Consider the following 16885-nt stretch of genomic DNA (forward strand, 5'->3'; position numbering starts at 1 on the left):
CGGTGACTTAATACGCCAAGCAATTTCTCATCCCACTGTTGTTTGTGTACGCAACCGAATTAAACTTAGACATCTTACCCTTCATTCCTACTCAAGGCGAACAGTGCTTTCGAATGTGCAGAAACTCGCGAGGACATCAATGTTCAGTGTCTGTTTTCTTTTCGGCAGTGAATGCCACTTCATTTCCAAAGGTGTTCTGCTGAGTGGCCCAATCTCTCGTCGTTTTTTTTTTTTTTTTTTGTTTTGAAACGTCGCGCTTATTTTCCCTCATGGGAAAGAAAGCGGAGCAACAGAAAACAAAACCACCGGCGACGATGGCAGATGTTAAAAAAAGAAAAAAAAAAGCGGCGGGAAAACGCTTCTACTACAAAGCAGATACTGAGTTCTGAACATGAAAAAGTAACAATCGCTCGACATACGGGCTGCGTCCCAGAGAGCTCCTGCTTACGCCCGTGTCCCCTAATTACGTCCGCAAGGTGGACGTTGGTGGGGAGTTCGAAGCCCGGTCAAGTGGATATCCGTAGTATACCCGCTGGAGCAATTTCGACATTACTCTGCAGATATTCATATCTCCGTGAAAGTACATCTGTGGTACAGAATTTTCTGAGTGGGAAGCGCAAAAAATACAGATATTTTATGGGCCTTATGACACGTTTACAGCATATGTAGCCTTTTTCAATCTAAAGATGTACAGGAGCCGGAAAAAAAGGAAAAAATATCAGTGGGGTATAAAAGGAGGTGCGAAACATCCATTGTAAGTCCTGTCTTGCTCCCGATATGATCCCACATGACGCCCCTGGAACCTCCATAAAACATAATTCGGAGTTTCACTGGGAGTTCATACGGACTGGTATCGAACGAAATGATGCAGTCCCAGAGATGTCCGCGCAGTCCGAAGATGGACGTCCCTGGGACAAGCTTGTGTTATCTGGAAACGTATACTGACTTGTAAAAAATAAAAAAAGTAACACGATGCATCCCAGAGAGTTCCTGCTTACGTCCATATCTCCGGGATATGTCCGCAAAGTGGACGTTCGTAGGAAGTTCGAAGCCCGGCCAAGTGGACCTCCGTAGTATATCCGCTGGAGGAATTTTATCATTCTGCGGATATCTGTATCTCCGTGAAAGTATATCCGATGGACATCCGTGGGACATAATTTGCTGACTGGGGGGGGGGGGGGGAGGAGTGCGCCGGTAGCGACACCAAATCAAACCACTTCGCACCGATACCGAAACTGCCGCGGCGTGTCGCAACTACTGCACTCGCCCACCCGCTTCCGCTCGTCGCGAGGGTGTCGGACTCAAGAGAATATAGGGAGCTTCAGGAATCATAAGCGCCCTCCGTTTCCGTCCCCGTATCCCTGTCAGTCAATCAGATATCAGCATCGTGATGGCAGTCACGTCAAAGGGATCATGCGGTTGGATTATCGTGTTTTCGGAAACGTTATCGTAAAACTTGTACGTTTTCTTAAAACTCCCTAATATATCGCTCGCGCATTCCGTAGACTTTTGTCCAGCACTGTACACCCTTTGATCCTTCGAACCTTTCAGAACATGAAGTGATATGAATGAGGAATATATTCTCTATCTCCCTGTTGGTACAGGTTTCATCGCGATTCGCAACACTAGACACTTTTCCTAGCTACTTTCTCAAGCGGTGCGCGACCCATAGACGTACGAGTACGTACGAGGTCACCACATTACGTTGTAAGTCGGGATCACAACTACTCCCGGCACTTGCAAGTTAATGTTCAAAAGGCGAGTAACTACTTCCTGTGTTCTCCGTTGGAGCTGTATGATTTGTCACATGTAGTTGTGTGTCTTGTGTGTACGCCTAGTGTCGAGAAGCGGAATGCATTTTACCATAAATACTCCCCAATAGGAAAGCCTTTCGGTACCGCCACTTCTATCATGCGCCCCACCTGGAACTTGGAGCTCACAACAACACCAACACCGCTATTCAAATTTTAATGTAATTTAATTTAATGTTTAATTAATGAATCTAGTCTCAAACTTGTGTTTGTCAATTGCATTACACCCACATAACACAGGGAATAGAAGTAAAGCGAATAATAACATTGGTTCCGGTCTGTGTAAGTTGAACCGCAGTGTTGCATGACAAGCAGCAGCAGGTAATAAACAGTGGAACATGGTTTGGATAGTTTATGGCGTAGGGAACTGTGAGGTCACTTTGGCAAGAAGAATCGAGAATGAGCTATACAAGTGCATTTATGCAGTGTATAGGGGAAGGTGGGGCAAGATAGGAAAAAAAAATTGCAATTGAATATGGATTTTTTATTTTTCGTGATAAGCAAAATGTAGCCGTCGGTACATTCTCAGAGGTCTAGAGCTTCTGAGCTGTAAATCAGAACGGAAGTAGCCGGTTCTATAATAAACAAAGAATAAGAAACTAAAAAAATGCAGATGGTCTCATCTTGTCCTGACCTTCAGGGCAAGACGAGAGATCGTGTGACGCAAGATGAGACATGCCGTCGTAATGAACTATACAAATTAGTTATCGCAATCCAAGCACCTACACAGTCCCCTTCAGCCCCCGCCCACATGATGTGCTATAAAACCACACAGAACCCGGTGCTATTTGCCTCCACCGTACTTTGCAAACAAAGCACCGCCAGTCTCATGTGCATCTGGTCGCCCGCTTTTGAGCGGGCTTCTGCTTTCCTGGAAATATTAAAGCAACAGAAAAATTAGCTGGACAATCCTAGGCGATATGAAACAAAAAGTATCTCTGAGGAACAAGCATAAAGGCACCTAATAGTTGACTTATCAGTATTACATTGAATTTCATTTGCATTGCATTTAAATTACATTAAGTTTTCGCGTCTTGCCCCGTGCATATCATCGGATGCATTAAGTTTTCAGTTAAACGCCGGTTAACCAAGAGTGCCCCATATTTTGCATATATCTAGATGAATGAATACAGAAATGGGGTGTGGACTTGCATTGACAGAATAAGCCTGCGACACGCTGCTGCACAGTTGACAAGAAAAGGAGTACAGAAAATCGTGCCTTTTTTACGGGTTTTCACATTCCAGGCAAAAATAACCGATTTTTTTCTCTTCAACGCAAACACCAATCCATGCAATTCTCATGTGCAATTAAGCGGACATGCAGAGCAACCTATGAGTAAAGTTTCAAGCGCATGAAGCAACACATCAGTGAGACAGGCGCCGTAGAGAAAACAGTGTCGCATCTTGCCCCACCTTACCCTACACTGATGCAGTACATGAACTTGTACGCAAGTCCCCTTTTGTTTAATAATATATGGTTGAAAATATGACATGTTTAACTACAGTACTTTTTTTGCGTTCACCTGTAATTGAAATTTCGATATATAGCAGGTTGGCATACTGACCCTGCTCGACTTTGTAGCCCGGCATCACTTAATGATATGCATCCGGTTGTTTAGACAGCACTTCAGCATGGGCAGGTAAATGCTCCCATAAAAACTGATACCAAGCACGTCGCTACGTGAGATCCACTTACCTGTAGCGCATAGTTGGTAACATTTCCCAAGTCCTGTGACACATACAAGTTGACTACTGGCGTTAGACCAAGTTTGAGCACGAGTTTAGTGAACGTCTCTTTCCACTCAGGGATGTCGGTATCTGTATATGAGACGGGCCATTTTGCGATGCCCACATTGCTCATTATTTCTCGTAGCGCCTCCATGCTTTTATCTACCGATATACCTGCAATAGGTGCAACGAAATTTCTTCTTTAGCACACAGAGAGGTGTGGGCTTAATGTACACTCTTGGCTACAGATATGTTGATTATGTGTCCATAGGGTTCCGCACTGATTAGATAGAATCACCCGCCGTGGCCAACTTTCATGTCATGAATAGCGCCTGTGCAGAAATTGCTAGTTAATGACCAGCGCTGTAGGTTTTTCTTGAGCTCACGGTGATGGGACTTCGATTAGTCAACCCCACATGGTCTCCGCGGTACTCTCACCTGTGACACATCATATATCTCCCTGACAAAAAGCGCAGCAAATACGAGTGGTGTTCAAGTCGAAGCGGGACTTTCTGTCTACTGAGTGTACATATGGCTCGCGCTACTTCTTTTTCGTCATTTTCACACGCGACAGGCCTCCGCGTTCACCACGTGATCGTACAAAGTTTGTGCAAAACAGAGGACACGTGCTGGACAAGATGGCCGACAACGAGGTGAGCGCGCACATCGAAGAGCGAATTGTCATGAAGTTTCTCGTGAATGAAGGCGTAAAGTCATCTGAAATTCACTGAAGACTTCACGCTCAGTATGGTCTGGGACAAGGCTGGCGTTGTTCATGTTGATTTTCTGCTCAGTGGTACCACCATCAATAGTGCATATTACTGCCAAGTTCTCAGGGATGTGCATAATGCGCTGAAGCAAAAGCGGCCGGGACTCATCACCAAAGGAGTGCCCCTCCTACAGGACAATGCACGCCCGCATACCGCGCATCTCACGACACGCACCTTACAGGAACTTGACTGGGAGTTGCTGCCACATCCCCCTTACAGTCCAGACCTCGCCCCCAGCGATTTCCATCTCTTCGGGCCACTGAAGGCGTTCCTTGGGGGCCGCCACTTCAACTGCGACGACGAGGTCAAGAATGCGGTCTGATCATGGCTGCTACGCGCCGGTAAGGATCTCTCCGCTGCTGGCATCCAAGCTCTCGTGAAACGCTGGGACAAGTGCATTAGTGCAGATGGAGATTACGTTGAAAAATGAAACTAATTTCTCGCCTGTAAGTTCATTTTACTTTTGCGAAAAATGAAAAGGCACGCTTTGACTTGAACACCCCTCGTACATCCATATTTATTGGAACTATTCAGGAAAGCGCCACGGCGTACCTATAGTTCGGTTGCTAGTCGAAGCTATGTAGAACATAATGTTTCCTTTAAGAACTACAGCTGCGATAGGCTGGGATGACAGACCTCAAATGAGAAATCCAGTAGAGGTCAACTACACAGTCAGTCGATCGTCGCCCGATCAGGGTTACTAGGGCGCCACCAGAGCCGTATATTAAAAGGGAGTCTGGCCATTAATGTGTTATGCGTATACTTGAAGCTCCACCCATGTTTTCAGCTTTCCGACCAATAGAGTCCGGCAATATGGGGCACTAGCAATCAACATATCCTCACTATTTGTCCCCGTAGCCAATATGGGCAGAGCCATTTTGGTTGGCAAGTGGATTGGATGGGATTGAAATGGATACCTCTCGCAATATGCAAAACTAGTGGATTTTTGGTGCAAATTTGAAGGACGCTACTTAGGGAGCGTAAGGCACATCGGGAATTGTCGTCTGCTTCCGTCGTTGTCCCGCTGCCGGCTGAACCACCTGCTGGGACACATTCTGTCGTCGATATGTTTTCTAAACAAATCTACATGAATAGTTTTAATATAAAAGGCAATAATGTTTATATCCATGAAATCCATTAATTAAATATAAGATTGTAAGCACAGTGCAGTTTTTGTTATGATTTCGTTGTGATCACTGTGTTCACTAGGCCCAACACCGGCGACAAAACATATTATCTTCGGCTAGATATCGACGGATGAGCGTAAGTTGAAACTGCTTTCCGAGAAACGTATATGAGGATGTGCATTTACAGCGTAAAATTAGAGTAGTCTGTGAACAATTTTTGTCACGGAATCCCCGCTTCACTATGTTTGTTTACGTCGCCATTTTGGCTGGCAGTATAGTGCCACGGCGACCCCCTTGGTAAAAAGCAAACCAATCAGAGGAGCGAAACTGTGATTGACAGGTCGAGCCTCTTTTTGTGACTCCTCCCAATGGCCAGACTCCCTTTTAATATATGGCTCTGGAGCGCCACATTGCGCGCCACCCCACGCAACTCTGGTATGCCTGAACTGTCGAGAAGAGAATCCTTCGAAGCATCATATTGCCTGATTATGTATCCAAGCGCATTTCCGCTTAATTCACCTAGGCTTTCCCACATTACGCAGAACATTTGTGCTTCCTGTCGCGATACAAGGTGTGTGTCATATCTGAGTTATCGTGCCATTAGTGTGCGTGGCAGAAAGTGTGCAGCCAACCCGCTATTTGGAAAGTTTGCTCAAATTAGCTACTTGCGAATTGATTCACACATAATGTGACGGACCAGAGGCCCTCTATGCGCCTGTCTTCTGAACCGACGTCTGCTGTACACTGTCAACAGTGTAGCGATGTAGATGTGGAAAGCACTCATTTAGTACATGAAGTGCGTTCTTGCTATTCGGTTACCTAACAGACATGCTACTGTGCCTTCTTCGAATGACGAATAGACAATTGCATTTTCTTACGGCTAGTTTCTATTGCATTCAGTACGGAGTCAATATTGGAAAGGGATCACGCAGTCAAACACCTACACTGGTCAAACGACGTAGAGCACACTAAGCCTGCGCTTGTGTGAACTGCATTTTTTTTACAATGAACGAGTGACTGTCTCGTGTCAGAGTAATTGTATTTTTAAAATTTCTACTACATTCTGAGAACACAATACGCACTCTCATTCGTGCAGGACTGGTACGCCCGCAGTATCTTGTGCGTTATGTTTGTCATTTCCGGTTTCTGGAAAGACAGCGTCGCGTTGCCAAGTATATCTGTAATGGAGCAAATTTGTGAGTACGCACATGACCATGCGTTGGCATTTCCTGCTGTTACTATAATGTACTTTTATTAAAATGGAAGGTAATCGTTTGACCACATACAAAACTTCTCACATTCAACTATTCGTTCCTCAATACAGGACAGGTCGCTTTTTTGGGCACGAGGAAATACATAATAAATAGATGAGTACTGTAAGCCCTGCGTGATGTGGCCCATCTGAGTTTTCCCTGATGTATCCGAGCTTCCCAGCTACACTTCGCGTACAAAGTTTTAGCCAAAACAACAACAAAAACTTTATTTCAGGGTGATGGGTGGCGAGTTTTATCGCCGGGGGCGATACTCTACCCCAGTGCTGGAGGAGAAGCGGGGAATGAAGTAATGGGTCCCATTACAATGAGGATCGAAGTGCTGTGGCGTCCAAAAAGGCGAAGAGAGCCTTGAGGGCAGAGCGTTGGTGAGGTGGATGCGGCCAGGGCCCAAGCAATTTTGTGAGGGAGAGGGGGAGGGAGTCTAGCTCGTTGAGGGAGGCGGAGAGTACGGAGCGGAAATGGTGGTAGTGTGGGCAATGGAGAGGAATGTGCTCGAGATCTTCAACAGCACCGCAGTGACTGCAGTGGGGAGAGTTAACTTGTCTCAAGCGGTAGCGCCACTGTGCTGTGAAGGATACGTCGAGGCGCATTCGATGAACTAATGCGGCGTCTTGACGAGAGATATGTGCTGGCATGCGGAAAGCGAGCGCTGGGTCAACTCTGCTCAGCATGGCGGGGGGTAGTATGTCGGCGGTCCGTTGGCGGTTAGCCAGAGGAGTCACAAGGCTTCGAAGTATGGACCGCCGATCGCCTCTCAGCAGTGCAATACGCGTCCGTGTCTGAGACGAGAGAGCTGCTTCGGCGGCGCTGTCCGCCAGTTCATTGCCTTCGACACCGCAATGGGCGGGAACCCATTGGAGAGCGAGCCAATGTCCTGCCTCGTCGACAAGTTTGTAAGCGGTAGATTGTAGATTGTAAGCGATGGATTGTAATCATAAGATCGATAGATGTAAGTTTTGGTCAGAAGATGTATTCGCTCTCATTTTTGTGTGCGCACGCACAGGCTTTCTGCAACCTTCTTCTTTTATTTTTTTGTCTTCTACCAGTCGTGCCGAGCTTATGCTTTTCCGCCACAGATAACGCTAGGACTACCGTATCCGATTTTCGAAGCTCATTATTTCATTTCCAGTATCACCGCCACCAACGGGATAGAGTATATCGCCCCTGGCGATGAAACTTCCAATCCATCATTTCACAATAAAGTTGTTGTTGTTGTTGTTGTTTGTATTTCGCAAGCTGAACAGCTTTTAAATGCTGCATAAGACACATAGTAGGACCTTGTTCAATCCATTTAGCGGTCCAACGCTATGTTAAACGCATTATCTTCGATATATTTTTCAAAATTAGTAAAACTTTAACCATTCTATCCGCGTACCTTTGAGTTCTCTCTCAAGATCCGCTCTCAGATGTGAAAACACTCCGTAGGAACTCTGGTCTTCTGGAATGGGATGCTTTTGTATCCATTTGTCACAAATGTACTGGTCGAAGTCGTCGCATGGCTTAGTGCTGTTATCAAGAATATCTAGGAGAAATGTCGCTGAAAATATAAACAGGCATTCGTGTAGATTCGTGTAGACAGGTATAACAATAAATTATAGATACTTATTTACTTATGCAATATACATTTTATTATCTACAATCGAGTGCGGATGAAATATATAATTGAGATGGCGGTTCCACAGACGTGTTCTCGGCGACCGCTGGGGCGGCGAACAACATATCCTTGAGTTTGAGGACGGCAGCCGGTATAGCGGACAACAAAGTGGACACGGAGACTCACAAACCAGCAAATGAATACAGTTTGTTTCCACAAAATCACATAAAAGCGGGAGCACTTCCCGAACACTCCAATACTCCGAAAAACAAATAAAAAAACCTCAGAGCTATCAAAACACATTTCAAGTTGTACAGTGCTGGACAAAAGTTTACGGAACACGCTCCGGAGCATTCCTTCCTCGGAGTAACAGGCTAGCAGCAAATGGGACCGTACGGACTTACAGACATGTGCCTAGGTAACCCAGTCACGTGTTTGTAAGTCCGTACGGTACCATTCGCTGCTAGCGTGACACTCTGAGGAAGGATTGTGCCGGAGAGTGTTCCGTAAACTTTTGACCAGCATTGTACGAATTGTGATCCTGTTTTTGCACAAGCAGGGCCTGTACTGCATTGCAACGAGGAATTGCCACGTGTGTGTTAAAGACTGAAGCAAAGTCCTTTAAAACGGGTGAAACCTCTTTAATCACAGTTCGGAACAGATGTTATCAACGGCTTATTGTGCTCTTCTACTGGGATTGCAACAGAAGCGACCACAAAATTTTGAAAATGCAGCAGCAGGGTCGTTTGAAACGTACGAAACCCCTTGTATCATGGTACCAAAGGCATACACATTAAATCCCATGACGGACACGTGCCGCTTAAAAAAGTTCCCTCAGAAAGTGCAGCCGGTACACAGCCGTAACCGTTTGGAAACAGCCGTAACGGTTATCAAATAGCAAGCACAGCGATCCTCATCGCCAAATTTCAGCAGGTACAAAGCCGTCACGTTGGTATGAAACGGCTTTGTGCCCGCTGAATAATATGTGTGCCTCCTGAACCTTGTACTCGTGTGCTTGTTGAATAATGCGTGTGCCAGCTGAATATGCGTGCCTTCGTTGGAGCGTACTACGTTGCTCCGCGCTCCGCCGGTGAGGAGTGACATGACACCGCGTATTCTCCCGCAGTGCTTTCCTTCCCGCTTTCTTGGCCGCTGTCTGCGTTGCAACTGCGCCTTTGAGAAGGATGACACCTTGCTTTTTAAGTACAGGCGTAATGTTTGCTTAAGGTAAGACAACCTAGCTGGGATGCATCGTACGATGCCTGCGTTTTACTCGTGTTTAACAATCGAAGTACATTCTGTTGGAGACGGTGGACGCATTACAAATGGCGGCAGGAGAGGATCGGCTGCATCGGTGAACCGACGATGTACATTACAAGCGAGGTTAATTGTATTCTTTCGTTACAGGTGACCGTGGGACTGTATCGATTGCGAGGACGTGAGTTACACAATGGTTTGCTATATTCCAGCATTCACGTTGGAACAATACAAGCGTGATATTCAGTTCGGTTTCTTTACAGGTTTTTTCCTGTCTCAACGGTCACACATACGTGTGCCAAATTGCAACTGCTTTTCACATCGAATTGTGCCTGTTTCCACTTAATGGACAATTGATCCTCGGCCACTTTGTTTGAGGAACTGTCGTGTTCGTCACTAAGGATGATCTTCATTGAGCTTTGCAGTCCCAGCCTGTTCGAAGTGTGTTCGGCGTTCGGCGTTCGAAGATTGTGTGTTCGGCGTTTGGAGGACTGTCTGGTGCATCCGATGGGTTGTGTGTCCGTGCAATGTGTGTTCCACATGTGTGTGTTGGGAGCATAGGTGGGCATTTTCCTGCGGCCTCACTCATCTTCACCTCACGAAGCACAGACTTTATTGGCCTTACTCACCCTCGCCAACTTTTCCTCACCAGTAACTAAACCTCAGTCGCCCTCACCCTCACATTTCATTTTATATTTTGCCCTCACAAACCTCACTTCAGGGCATCGGGATCCCGAGAGGCCTCACCATCCTCATCCTCACATGCCTTCACCTCATGAGGCTATTCACAACACTTATGGCCTCACGTATCTTCACCTCATGAGGGTCCTCATCCTCACGTGTCCTCACCTCATGAGGGCCCTCATGTCCTCACGGCGCCTCACAAACTTTCGCCTAATGAGGACCCACATGGCCTCACGAGTCCTCATCCTCACGTGCCCTCACCTCATGAGGGCCCTCATGGCCTCACGTACCTTCTTCTCATGAGTACCCTCATGGCCTCACGACCCGTCATCCTCACGAGCCCTCACCTCGTGAATACCCTCATGGCCTGACGTGTCTTCAAGTCACTAGGAGGCACATGAGCCTCAAAATAACTTTCCGTCATGTTCACGTGACACGTCGGCGTTGAACTACTGTGTCGGTAGTTGGTACTAATCATACTGCGTGCCATTAAACTGTTTATAGGGTTTCGTGCTGTGCTTGGATAAATTTGGTAACAGTTGTTACTGTCACAGTGAGGTTTAACGTTAGTGTTTGGCATCAACACAGAGGAGCCCGAACTCGTCACCTCATCCGTGAGGTCCCTCACGAAAGTCCTCATGACCTCATTCGTGAGGTCCCTCACGAAAGGCCTCACGGCCTCATCCGTGAGGTTCCTCACCAAGGGCCTCACGACCTCATCCGTGAGGTTCCTCACAAAGGCCCTCACAGCCTCATCCGTGAGGCTCCTCACAGAATACGTTGTACCCTCACGTATTGATGGCATCACGACGACTGGCCTCATGAGGGCCCTCACGGTTAGCCTCATGAGGGACAATGCCTCACGACTGTCCTCGTGAGCAGTGGCGTATCTAGAGCTACCTGCGCCCATGGCAACATGGTTAACATGATGTCCTTGGGGATGCGTTTTCGTGTGGTCCGAACTAGGTTTCACGCTACAACCTCTCTAATGGCGGGTGCTTTAGATCATTTATGAATGTGCCAGGTTGAGTGCCAGACCTGGTACATTCACACCCGACCACATAATGGCGCCCCTGTTCACCTGGCGCCCATGGCACCTGTCCACACCTGCCACACCCTAGATACGCCACTGCTCGTGAGGAACGTTCAGCGTGGTCTGGCCTCACTCACACTCACCTCATCGTCGTGAGGTGAGGATGAGGCGTCTTCATGAGGGTCCTCACGAGTGAGGACGCCCAGCTATGGTTGGGAGTAGTGAACCGTGTATGCCTTCCATTCGGCAAACGATGATGTACTGGATGCAATTTAAAGGTATGTGCAGTGAATAAAATTTGGTGTTTCATGTTCGATGTGCTTGGAGCATTTCCTTCCTTGCTTTTTCTTTTTTTGCGAAGCCTGCAGATAATTTTTCTGTTAGGGAACTCGAGAGCCGCAATGTGTTTTGCATATTAGTGGGTACAAGTAACCCTTCAATACGTCCGGTACACTGTGGCTCCTGGCGTTAGCAGGGATGTCGTACCAGTTGTTTCAGGCGGCACATGGCACCTGCAGCTTTCGCAGGCACCGCGTGCCCCTTGAAGTCATCTGGCACATTTAAAAAAATGTGCCAGTTGATCAGACGGCATCTATCCGTCAATGGGTTTAGAGTGTATTCATGACGGCTTATGCTATGTCTTTCTACTGGGATTGCGCAAAATGGGGCCGCAAAATTCGGATACGGCGGCAGCAAGACCTTTCAAAACTTGCGACACTTCCTGTATCATGAAGCGAAAGAAAGAAAGTCATCAGCGGCTTGTGCAATGCTATTCTGCTTGGGTTATACCACAGGCGATAGCCAAATTCGGAAAACGTGGCAGCAGAGCCCTCTTAAAGGAGCAAAACGCCTTGTGTCATGCTCTCAAAGACTTATTATCAACAACCTATACTATGCCATTCTACCGCGATCTTAACACAGGAGGCCGCAAATATCGGAAAAGGATGCAGCATAGCCCTTCAAAACGGGCGAGACCCCTTGTATCATGCTGCCAAAGATATGTCATCAATGGCTTCTGCTATGCCCTTCTACTGGGATTGTAACAGAGGCTACTGCAAAATACGGAAAATGCGGCAGCAGAGCCCTTTCAAACGGTCGATACCCCTTGTATCATAGTTCCAAAGTCATATACGTATTCGCAACGGCTTATGCCATTGCTCTTCTACTGGAATTATAACGGACGCGACCGAAACGCGACGTACGCGACGGAAACTCCATAGAAGGCTGCAGCAGAGCCCTTTAAAACAGGCAAAAACACCTTTAATCATGGTGGCAAAGACATATTACATACATACAAAGACAAGGTACATGCAGACTTAGGTTATGCCCCTCTCCTGTGATTGTATCGGAGACTACCGCAAAATTTGGAAAACGCGGCAGCAGGGCCCTTTACAATGACTCAAATGACTTGTATAATGGTGCCAAAAAGATGCTATGAACGCCTTGTACTGGGATTGTAACAGAGGCTACCGCAGCGTTCGGCAGCAGATCGAGCCCTTTAAAACGTGTGAAGCTCCTTTAATGGTAGCACAGGGAAACCGGTGTCCCCTGTACATGAAGAGGTCGTGTTTGAGGAAACTGCATGCTTCAAAACGACACTCGCGAAGGCAAAAAAACAAACAAACAAAAAACAATTTGGGGCTTAATATGATCTGATATTAATATAAAAAAATGTCTCAAGCTGGTTTTGCAGAATGCATACGTGAAATCCAGATTTCGGAGTTTGAGCCCCGTATCATTTTCCACTGTTGCACCCTGAGAGATCGCGTTCGACAAAGTCGCCTCCAGAACGACACTCGAACTGGTCAAATGGCCAATTTCATCAACTTTGGGGCTTCATATAATTTGATATAACAATAATATTAAATATGTCCTAAGCTGATTTTGTAATAAGTATATGTAAAAGTAAGATCACGGGGTTTCAACCCCGTACCTTGTTCCCCTGTTGCACCCTTAGAGGACGCGTTTGACAAAATCGCCTCCAACACGGCACTTGAAATGGCCAAATACCAATTCCATCAATTTTGGGGGTTAATATCATTTGATTTAACGATAATATTAAAGATGTCCTAAGCTGATTTTGTAATATGTATACCTGACAGTAAGATCAAGGGGTTTGAGCCCCGTACCTTGTTCCCCTGTTGTAGCCTGAGAGGTCGCGTTTGGCAAAATCGTCTCCAAAACGGCTGGTTCGTATGTGGCCTGGAGGACGTACTGACTGAAAATAGGCGATGATATTTCCAGAATTTGACTGTCTTTGTCGAAAAATCGCAATCTAAACATGGGCCCAACAGGCACAATGCATAAAATTCATTTGGCCAGGGTGCACTAGGTTTATACTCTGCTAGTGCCTTCCATGTCTTCAAGGGTTCTCTGCATGGTATTCTTCTGTATTAGACGATGGCATCGTGCTGTTTTTATTCTGTTTTGCTGTTAATTGGCATAAACGCTGTCTCCCATTGAAATCACACCTTGTAAGGCCGCTTCCCGCATAGCGGCTGAGCATAGTGGCGGCGCAAGCAGGGGGGGGGGGACCGCGAAATTTGGGTTTGTGTGCGCAATCGAATGAAACTTAGACACCCTTAGAGACCCTTCACTTTGATTCAGAGGCGAGCAGGATCTTAAAATTCGCGGAATCTCTCAAGACAAACAATGTATTGTATCTGTTTTCTCCACAGTATGCACAGTAGTATCTGAAGTGAATGCCACTGCCCTTCTTGGGGAGTTTCTTGGACTTAGTTGCTCTGATGGGAGCATTGTGACTTGTCCCATCTCTCAGGTAGAAATAGTTTTTATTACGCTCTTTTTGCTCTTTAAAATGCCGCGCTCATTGTCTGTCATGGGAAGTAGAGAAAGTAACGAAAACAAACAACAGAACGTGAGAGATCCATGATAGGCAAGCCTGAGCGAGAAATTTATCCACCAGCTAGCCTGCATTTACGCCATTCTGTCAACGTGAGAGATATCGTAGCAATCGCCAAGGGTGAAAAAAAAAGAAAGAAAGAAGAGACAGAGAAAGAGAGAGAAAGAAAAGTGCTGATTTCCATTCAAAACGCTGACGAGCCGCAAACACTTCGAAACACGTGTCCTCTGGTGCTGTCGCATCGTTCCATGAGTATCTGTTTCTCTGCGTGCAGCCATAGAAGCCATCTTAATCTGTAATTTTGAATTTCAAACACGTCTAATGTCATTTACTTGTTTCTTTAATGTCTTTTTTCCCTCATTATAATTTACTGGCTTGCACTGTGGCATTGCGGAATGCTCAATCAGCCTCCCAGGTGTATATCACTCGCTGAGTGACCCCTGGTTTGCCAATTCCGAACGATGCGCAGCTACCCAGAGCTGACGTAGCCGCAAATACGGCGAAACACGTGTCCTCTGGTGCTGTCGCATCGTTCCATGAGTATCTCTTTCTCTGCGTGCAGCCATAGAAGCCAGCTTAATCTGTAATTTTGAATTTCGAACACGACTAGTGTCCTTTACATGTTTCTTTAATGTCTTTTTTCCCTTATTATAATTTACTGGCTTGCACTGTGGCATTGAGGAATGCTCAATCAGCCTCCCAGGTGTATATCGCTCGCTGAGTGACCCCTGGTTTGCCAATTCCGAACCATGCGCAGCTACCCAGAGCTGACGAGCCGCAAACACTGCGAAACACGTGTATTCTGGTGCTGTCGCATCGTTCCATGAGTATCTGTTTCTCTGCGTGCAGCCATAGAAGCCAGCTTAATCTGTAATTTTGAATTTCAAACACGTCTAGTGTCATTTACTTGTTTCTTTAATGTCTTTTTTCCCCCATTATAATTTACTGGCTTGCACTGTGGCATTGACGAATGCTCAGTCACCCTCCCAGGTGTATATCGCTCGCTGAGTGACCCCTGGTTTGCCAATTCCAAACGATGCGCAGCTACCCAGAGCTGACGTAGCCGCAAACACGGCGAAACACGTGTCCTCTGGTGCTGTCGCATCGTTCCATGAGTATATGTTTCTCTGCGTGCAGCCATAGAAGCCATCTTAATCTGTTTTTTGAATTTCAAACACGTCTAGTGTCATTTACTTGTTTCTTTAATGGCTTTCCCCTCATTATAATTTACTGGCTTGCACTGTGGCATTGAGGAGTGCTCAGTCACCCTCCCAGGTGTATATCGCTCGCTGAGTGACCCCTGGTTTGCCAATTCCGAACGATGCGCAACTACCCAGAGCTGACGAGCCGCAAACACGGCAAAACACGTGTCCTCTGGTGCTGTCGCATCGTTCCATGAGTATCTGTTTCTCTGCGTGCAGCCATAGAAGCCATCTTAATCTGTAATTTTGAATTTCAAACACGTCTAGTGTCATTTACTTGTTTCTTTAATGTCTTTTTTCCCTCATTATAATTTACTGGCTTGCACTGTGGCATTGCGGAATGCTCAATCAGCCTCCTAGGTGTATATCGCTCGCTGAGTGACCCCTGGTTTGCCAATTCTGAACCATGCGCAGCTACCCAGAGCTGACGAGCCGCAAACACTTAGAAACACGTGTATCCTGGTGCTGTCGCATCGTTCCATGAGTATCTGTTTCTCTGCGTGCAGCCATAGAAGCCATCTTAATCTGTAATTTTGAATTTCATGTTAGCGCTGCGCAGGTATGAGTAGACAGAGGCCACAGCAAGAGTCGAACAAGGAACGACTTTACTCGTGAATAGAAAAGGGAAAAAGTGAAGGAAAAACGTGTTACGCGAGACACGCAGTGTGCGCAAGATGAAAGTGAACAAACACGTGAGCATACGTCAGACGAACACGAAAACGAAACTAGACAACACATTGTGTAAATATATCTAACACCCTCCCTCAATGTGTCGTCGCAAAAACCCTTGTCGATGGTATCGGAGTCTGACGTTTATGAAGACCCAGACTCTCACAATGCCGGCGTGTCTTGTTCCCATTCAGAGCCTTGGTCATGATGTCCGCGTAATTTTCCGATGTTCTGATGTACTGGAGTTTCAATTGTCCGGTCTCGATCTTCTCACGGAGAAAGAAGTGTCGCAACTCTATATGCTTGTTGCGTTCGGATACCACTTGATTATTTCCGACCGCAATTGCACCCTGATTGTCAACGAAGAGGGTATGCGGCTCACCGATGAATTCACTCGCTCCCACTTCGTTCGTAAAATGTTGCAACCACAAGACCTCTTTAGTTGCGTGGCACATTACTCCGCTTCGACTGTTGACAGTGCGGTTGACGTCTGCTTTTTGCTACTCCAGGATACCGCTGCACCTGCTAGCGTAAAAACGTAGCCACTGAAAGAACGCCTGTCAACACAATCAGTCGCCCAGTCTGCGTCGCAGAAGGCTTGAATTTGCTTCCCAGTCTTTGAAAACGTTAACGCAACGTCTTTCGTTTGTTTGAGATAGCGTAGCATGTGCTTCAATCCGCCCCAATGCTGTTCGGTAGGCTTCACATTAAACTGACTCATATATGACGCTGCGAATGCCAAGTCAGGTCTCGTCCCTCCAGCTAAATAAAGTAGCCCTTCAATCGCTTGACGGTACTGGTGAGACAATGCATTCGCTGCCTCGTCCTCATCACACGCTTTCTTGTACTTCATTCCTGGATCTAGTGGTGACG

The 16885-nt window shown here is 46.6% G+C and overlaps 1 protein-coding gene across 3 annotated transcripts in view; it reads right to left on the minus strand.

The window, feature by feature from the left end:
• The window catches only part of LOC135378537 (neprilysin-4-like), a 160529-nt gene that overhangs the window by 87029 nt on the left and 56615 nt on the right, over window positions 1–16885 (minus strand). For 2 of the 3 annotated variants that reach the window (XM_064611591.1, XM_064611592.1), the window contains exons 4-6: window positions 8086–8247; window positions 6519–6614; window positions 3508–3713 (exon numbers count right to left, since the gene is read on the minus strand). In XM_064611591.1, coding sequence (XP_064467661.1) covers window positions 3508–3713; window positions 6519–6614; window positions 8086–8247 — 464 coding nt within the window. The remainder of the gene's footprint in view (window positions 1–3507; window positions 3714–6518; window positions 6615–8085; window positions 8248–16885) is intronic. The other variant, XM_064611593.1, reaches the window with a different exon arrangement.

Source organism: Ornithodoros turicata, chromosome 1, assembly GCF_037126465.1.
Source record: "Ornithodoros turicata isolate Travis chromosome 1, ASM3712646v1, whole genome shotgun sequence".
NCBI classification, from domain to species: Eukaryota; Metazoa; Arthropoda; class Arachnida; order Ixodida; family Argasidae; genus Ornithodoros; species Ornithodoros turicata.